The 8,223-nt window shown below is 34.3% G+C and overlaps 1 protein-coding gene across 1 annotated transcript in view; it reads right to left on the bottom strand.

The window, feature by feature from the left end:
• Positions 1 to 2,518: 2,518 nt before the first annotated feature.
• BMPR1A (bone morphogenetic protein receptor type 1A) overlaps positions 2,519 to 8,223 on the bottom strand; it is an 87,230-nt gene continuing 81,525 nt past the window's right edge. Inside the window, exons 11-13 of the mRNA XM_024731428.1 lie at positions 7,630 to 7,805; positions 6,469 to 6,599; positions 2,519 to 6,381 (exon numbers count right to left, since the gene is read on the bottom strand). Coding sequence (XP_024587196.1) covers positions 6,256 to 6,381; positions 6,469 to 6,599; positions 7,630 to 7,805 — 433 coding nt within the window. The 3' untranslated portion in view covers positions 2,519 to 6,255. The remainder of the gene's footprint in view (positions 6,382 to 6,468; positions 6,600 to 7,629; positions 7,806 to 8,223) is intronic.

Below are 8,223 nucleotides of genomic sequence, written 5' to 3'. Positions count from 1 at the left end.
GTGTTACACAGCCATAAAAAAAAGAACGAAATTGACTTATTTGTAGTGAGGTGGATGGACCCAGAGTCTGTCATACAGAGTGAAGTCAGAAAGAGAAAAACAAATACCGTATGCTAACACATATATATGGAATCTAAAAAAAAAAAAGGTTCTGAAAAACCTAGGGGCAGGACAGGAATAAAGATGCAGACATAGAGAATGGACTTTAGGACACGGGGAGAGGGGTAAGCTGGGACGAAGTGAGAGAGTGGCATGGACATATATATACTACCAAATGTAAAATTGCTAGCTAGTGGGAAGCAGATGCATAGCACTGGGAAATCAGCTCGGTGCTCTGTGACCACCTAGAGGGGTGGGATAGGGAGGATGGGAGAGCGACGCAAGAGGGAAGGGATATGGGGATATTTGTATATGTATAGCTGATTCACTTTGTTATACATCAGCAACTAACACAACAATGTAAAGCAATTATACTATAATAAAGATGTTAAAAAAAAAATCTAGGCCATGAGTAGTGAGGTGGGTGCAGGGAGCACTGGGGTATCTGGAATCACTCTGAATTTCATTCTGAGCAAGTAACCGGACAAAGACCAGAAAGATAAAGTTCAGAGGAGTAACAGGTAGGCCACATATACTGCATCTAAAAAAGAGAACAATTCAGCAACAATTCAATAACCTTTCAGCCCTAGTCTCTGCTTCTATCTGAAATATTTTTTCATGTACCTTTGCACTTGAACTAAGTTTCCTTTTACTGATTCCCAGCTTCAGGGTGACTTGCCCATTTGCTCTTACCCTGAGCTCACAGTGTTTAACTCCCCATGACTAGAACAGTGCCACTGCCATTAGGTGGCCTCTGCCTACACTCCTGGCAAGTCACCTGCAGTGGACTGTGTCCACTTAGGCTGTACGGCTCCAGGGCTGAAGCCAGGCTTTCTTAGGAATCTGCATCCAACTGAAGTATGAAGTGCAAGAAATGGTCCATGCATTAGCAACAGGCAGATAAATATTTCTCCAAGAGAATGAAGACTTAATGACTGAATTAGCAGCTGCTTAAAATTACCTACAAGGATTAGACTATTCTGGAAGAACAGTATCTCATTTCTTAATGTCTACTCTATTAAGGCTACTAATAATGTTAAAGAAACCTTGGAAATAGTCACTCTTCCAACTAAACAGGGAGAGTAACATTATGCTGAGGAGGAAGAATTAATATATTTACCCAGTTTTTGAGTCAGCTTTTTATAGATGGAAAAAAAGCGAGGAACTATTTGATAGGCCCAAGAAATCCCTGAGTCTTCTTTATCAAGCTGTACAAGAGTACATGCTATTGTTTCAAGAAACTGTCTTACAGTGACACTAAATGCGGATTCCAGTAAGGAATCTATAATAGGCTATCTCCAAACTTTTTTTTGGCGGGGGTGGGGAGACATCAACTAGTAACAAATCTTTTATAAGGATTTAACATGTTCAAGTGCCTACAAAAAGGCATCACAAGGCACACTGAGTGAATTTACACACAACTGAAAACAGCTCTGACAGGTGGTGAGAACGATATTGCTACAGAAGGAAAGCTACCTTTACTTCCATGAAGTTTAAGCTTTTAAAACAGCATTTGTTGCAGCAGGAACACCATAAGGCCAGATAAATGGATTACACTACTCTAACTAAAAGAAGCTAGTTACAGGCAAGAAATCAGGCACTCTATTAGCAGAAAGAGAAAAAACTTCGAAGAAATTACCTGGCCAGGTAGTGAGATGAGCACTCTCTTACACTGCTCTTAGGAGAGTAAATGAGAAACCCTTCTTGGCAGCAAGATTGCAATATTTAAAGAATCTCAGATTTTTTTTTTCATCTTAAAGAATCTTTAAAAAGTTCATATCCACTGGTTCCATTTTTAGGAGTGTAATCTAAGAAAATAAATATATGAAGATTTATGTACAAGGATGTTCAATATATTGGTTATATTTTCCCGAACAATGAAAATAACCCAAATATTCAACAGGGAATTATAAAAATAAATTGTTCCGTCTACTTAGTGGAATGTTATGTAGTCAATTTTTTAAAAAATGTTTTCAATGGATATATAATGACATGCTCTATCTTAACATTTAAAAAAATATGCAGCAGCAAAAAAGATCAAAAAGAAACATTCAACTGTAAATAGTTGTACTATCTGGCAATAGGATTTTGAATGATTTCATTTGCTTCTTTATTCTTTCCTATGTTTTCCAAAATTTCTGCAATGAGTACATATTTTTAGAATTAGAAAAAATGTTTTGTTCTTTTTTTTTTTTAAAGGAAAATAACCCTTGGCTATAATAGGCTTATATATCTATTATAACTTCTCTATCTACACAAAGGAAAGAGTGTGCGGCCACTTACCCGCCCTGTGTCCACACTGCCCATCTCAGGGACATCTGTATGTACACTAACTTATTTGTTATAAAATTTCACTGGATAGGTGACTTCTGATACACAATACAGTCCAAGCAGAGCATCACAAAACACATCACTAAAGTATACTAAAATAAGGTTATTTACTTAAAAATGATACACTGGATGTAATCTATATATAGAACAAAGCAATTAATGGTAAACTTAATAAGGCACCTTTTAAACCAGATGCTGTACAAAATACATTTAGTGTGTTACATATCAAAGATGAATCTATATTTTTGGTGTTTTACAAATGCATAATAAAACTGCTTGTTTTTAACCTTCTTTCAGTGTATATGTACAACTTTCCTAATTAAGCTATAATGATACTTTCATTTTATACAATATATACTACATTTTAGTTTTTAAATGGGCAAAGACAACAGTCACTAAAAGGGCTTAAATAATTCCATTGAAAGCATAGTACAGAGCACAAGGTAAAATTACAATATATTTAATCCTTGGCAAAAGCAGTATTCACATACCTTCCTTATAGAATGATTACACATAGCTTCATGTGATGCTGCCCTAGATTTAATCTGCTCTTTATGAATGTATCAGCTCTCTGCAGTTTTCACTGTGACTCTCATAATAGCACTGAGGCAAGAAGAGGAACTGCTACACTGCTATTTTAACATCTGACCCAAGCAAATAAATATTACCACTTTTAAACAGTACAAGAGCTGCAACAATCTTTAAAAAAAAAATCAATTCGTATTTCTGCTGTTGAAATTATTTTAGATATTTAGAAACATTTCAAAACGTGTATGAAAAGAAAAATAAATAATTTAACTTATAAAATCTTGCCTGGAATAAATTATTCAATATCAAATTTGATCTTGGGCCAACTTAGAAATGCATGATTCTTTAAACATTGTATTGCATTTTTGTTCTAAACAGAAGCAAAGCATCTGGGGAAAAAAGGTACTGAACAGAGCGAATAAATAAAAAATCTGGCACATTCTAGGAAAACATAATTTTCAAAAACTATAGGTCACTCTCTAAGCTCAACTCCTGAAACTGGAAAGGCAACACAAAATGTTGATTGAAGTATCTTTTGTGAAAACATTTCCAGAGAAACCAGATTTGAATTTTATGCTTCAGAAACTTGTCCAATAAGAAAGCACAGGGAAAGTTTAGACTAGACACACTGAAGCCAATTCCTAGCATGCATGCCCTTAATTCTAAAGATATTGATATTTACCAGTATAAAGAGAACTCATAAGGAGAATTTTCTTTGAGGGAGGATTAACTTCTGTTATATTCAGGTAGTTTTGGTTTTTTGTTTGTTTTGATGTTTTAATTATTTAAAGGGATGACAGACAGAAGCTACACATTTTTAAGATGCTAAGTTGTAAGCAGGACCAAATAATGGCTTCCAGGGTTTTACAAATTATTATTTATGGTACTATGTAATACTTCCTCTTTTACTCTTTAAATATTTAAATATGAACTTAGAAATTTAAGAGTAAGAATAAAAGGAGAGAAAAAATAGATTTCATGCAACTTTTGACTTTAGGATTTCAAAAATGGATTAATTTGCTTTGTAAAGAACATGTAATATTAGAAAATATTTTTATTGAACAAGTTTCTTGGTATCACTTTTAATGGATCAATTTAATTAAAAAATCATTATAATGCTCTTGTACTTAACATATTATCTGCAACTGTCTGCTTCCACATACTATTTTACATTTCTAAGAATAGAGTTTGCCTTTCCTTACATTTATTATTAAGATGACAAATTATTTTCAAAATTTATAGTTTATCAAATAAAAAATAAATCAAGGTTAACCTTACACTAAGTAGAGCTCATAAGTATTCTTAAATCACTTGGAAATTTAGATAAAAATACCTGTACTTCTCAGTGCAGAGATGGGGAAAACATTCTCAAACAGGAAGTTACTGGGTACTATATATATCAATATATAAATTTACTTATCTTGATAAACACTTCAAGCTTTAGTTATGTAAGATGAAAATTATTAAACTTGGTCAAAACTGTTAAAGCAAGTCTCAAATTTGTGATTGATGTATAGACAAATATGTAAGCATTTCATCCTTAAATGTCAGTCACATTTTTGGCAATGGATGGATACATGCTCTGATTCCTCCCCTTTAAAGATTTTTTTAACTATGTTGCGATATAATCACATTTATTTTATGCTATATTCAAGAAAACTGTCTCACTTTATGCACCCATGAGTTGTTTGTTCAGAATAAGATATTAATATTTAAAAGGCATTACAGAAGTATAGTTAAAGTAGATCAGAATTACTCCTTGGGGAAACAAGGCATCCATAAATATGTAGCATTTTATTGAATAACAGCTATATGGTATAGATATAGGTACTGACTAGATATTGAACTTTTTGCCTGATTCTTCACTGTCTTCACAAACTTACGGAACAGAAATCATAAAACCAAAAATCTCAAATGATTTAAATGTCTAAAACAGTTGTTGACGAATGTATATTAACTCTGTGACAGAAATTTCTAATTGGAGGATCCTTTCATAAAGGAGAATTGAGATGATGGCATCTTAATGAAAGTCTATACCTATGGTTAGTTCTTGATATTTAAACAAAGTCCTAGACTTGATATACTACTTTGAATTAATTCTGAAAATTTACATGTAGTTCTTCTACTTTACAACGTTTTTTTCTGAAAATCTTTTAATTATTTTCCCTTAAGGATGGGATATGAGGTACACATGAGCTGGTTTCTATAGTATGAATGTATGTACATATATAAAATATGGTTGTAAAGGAGCAGGTGTTTTGCAAGTAAAGCATATTACACGCAAAATATAAATAACTTCCCTTTTAAAAGTTACTGAGAATAAAGAATACAGAACATGGTTATAGGCACTTAAATTGCTATCAAATGCAGTAATTAGTATTCACTTCAATAAGAAGTGTTTTCTTTAGAAGGTTCATGGCATTGGAAGTTCCAACTTTGGATAGAATGCTTTTCATGACAAAAATAATAATTACAAAAAAAAAAAAAAGAGTTTGTGGTGGGAGGAAAACAGTCCAAATTTATATACACTTTAAACTCCTTTTGGCCTTTATATCAACTTTAATGTTAAAAAATAAAGTTGGTGGAGAAGCTAGCTCACTTGCAAGGTAAATGGCTTTTATGTGATTGGCAAATCTTGGTCAGATAATGTATTTTTAAAGCACAAAACCAACAGCCACCAATACCTTCCTGTGCATTCATAAATTATTTTCTTCTAATTCAAATGGCAGCAGAGGAATTCTGGTATGCATGTATGTACACAGACACACACACACACACACACCATTATCAAGGCATGACAAACTATCATAAACTAAGCAGTATCCCAAACAGATCATGATCCATAGGCTGTTCACAAAGGTAGAATACAAATAGATTAAATTTTCTCAGGTAGAAGGTAAAAGTGTATATTTCTCCATCTCTGCTGAATTCATTTATCTTCTTAAGGCTTTCACAGAAAGCACCATTTTATGAACAGGTAATTCAGTACCCAGAGTTTGACTGGAGACATTAATCAGGATTGAAGTCTTGATGCAGTTCATAAAAACCCAATAAAAAAAAGGCATCAAAAACCACATTTATAATAAAGCTGTCCATATATAAAGAATGAAGTGTTCAGAAGTTCCCAGCTTGTATTCTACAGAGTACTGAAAGGTTTAATATTAGCAGCCTGTGAAGGTGTAGTGAGGAAAGAGTCTGAGAACCAAGTTAACATCCTTATTCTATTCTAATTCCACCCGTTCCTTGGGTGAAAACAGTTCTTGCAGTCTAGAATTTCTCCTCTTGATTATTTGTCTGTCAAATCTTTACATCTTGAGATTCAACCATCTTGGCAAGTGTCTTCTTGATTCTCAGAGCTGTAAGTCTGGAGGCTGGATTGTGAGCCCAGCATTCTGACATTAGCTTCAAAACTGCTCGTAGACACTGAAAAGTAAAGAGAATGTAGTGAGTAGGTAAATATCGTTGGCAACACTCAGCAATCACTTCCTAAGGGGACTGAATTCCACTTACTTCATCACTGTTCCATCGATTAGACACAATTGGCCGCAAACGTTTGACACACACAACCTCACGCATATCTTCATATGATGGATCATTGGGTACCATGTTATAATATGGCAATTGGTACTCTTCTACAATTCCTGTAGTGAGTTAGAAGGTATAGTGGGCACAAAAATGGTGGCTGGACAAAATACATCAATCCATTCAGTACCTTCTACTGAACTATGGAACTGAAACAAATCCCTCCACAAAGAAGAAAAGATTACAGAGTGGATGATTCACTTTTAATAGTAAATGTATGTTCTCTTTTTTTTTAATGTCTAATTATTTTCTCTACCCCCACCACAGTTGTCCATATTGGACATACCAATATCCCTTAAAATAAGCAAGGTGAACCACTCACTTACCCTAAATTTTCAGTCTAATTATTTATGCACACAATTGTTTCTACTAATGAATAAGGTTTTAATTTTTTTAATTTTTTTTTTTTCTGCAGTAGAAAGACAACATATATGCAGAAAAGAGTTAATAAAGCAGACCTGAAACTGCCATTCTTAAAAGGCCTGCTTGCAAGACTGGCACTTGACTGGTGTCTGAGAACTTGCCTGGTAAACAGCTCCCTACACTCACATAAAACTAATGAAAAGGTGAGTCACTGTGCCTAGACTGTTTGTGCCAACAATATGGTTTATGCTGGACACCTGGCTTTCTTTCTAGAAGTTTGGAATTTTGATACATACTAGACAGAGGATGCCCATGTGACCAGCCTCCAAAAAAATCTTTGGGTACTAAATCTCTAATGAACTTCCCTGGATGACAATATTTTACACATTATCACAATTCATTGCTGGAGTAACTTAAGCAAATCCCGAGCGACTCCACTGGGAAAAGACTTTTGGAAGCTTGTACCTGATTTCCTCTAAACTTTCTGCCCCATGCACCTTTTCCCCTTTGCTAATTTTGATGTGTAGTCTTTCAGTGTAACAAATTTTAGCTGTGAAGACAACTATATGCTGAGTCCTGGGAGTCCTAATGAAATCACAGAACTGGGGAGGGGTTGATCTTGGGGATCCCTGACACACACGACATCTAAATTATACAACTGGAGCTGTTATTTTTTGAATGATGAGTATACAAACATAACCAGAAACATGCTACCTAAACTCCTACCTCCTGTGATACAACGACGAGCCATTTCCCAAATAATCAGGCCAAAGCTATAGATGTCAGCCATTATGTAGGGCTGGAAATGGTTTTTATTCAGGCTTTCATCTAGCACTTCTGGAGCCATGTAGCGTTTGGTACCCACCCTAGTATTCAAAGGTACATCAACTTCATTTGTATCACTGAAACAGAAGACAGACAACGTCCAGGTTGAGGGCCAAGAACAAAATCGTTTCTCATCTATTTTTGTCTCATATTGTAAACGTCAGGGTCTCTCTCTGTATATATATAACAAAATAAAATAAAGATCTATCTATCTATCTAATATGTCTACATTCCCTTAACAGAAATCCTTGGGGTCAGATGTATTTTGAAATTCAGCATCTTTCAGATTTAAAAAAGTAATATACCCTTTAAATATATACTATATATTATATAAATCTCCAGCAGGGTCTGCAGCAGTACTCAATCAAAATCATTAGTAAGTACACAGTGAACAACTAAGTATGAATGTTCATACTAAGCTGGATAAATAAAGACAGTAAATACCTCACATCAGTTCAGGTCAAGTTTTGTCACCAAACAAGTTTTGTGCCTCTC

The sequence above is a fragment of the Neophocaena asiaeorientalis genome, unplaced genomic scaffold (genome assembly GCF_003031525.2).
Source record: "Neophocaena asiaeorientalis asiaeorientalis breed wild unplaced genomic scaffold, Neophocaena_asiaeorientalis_V1.1 scaffold714, whole genome shotgun sequence".
In the NCBI taxonomy this organism is placed as follows: domain Eukaryota; kingdom Metazoa; phylum Chordata; class Mammalia; order Artiodactyla; family Phocoenidae; genus Neophocaena; species Neophocaena asiaeorientalis.
Note: the sequence above shows the minus strand (reverse complement) of the source record. Positions and strands in the feature narration are given on the sequence as shown.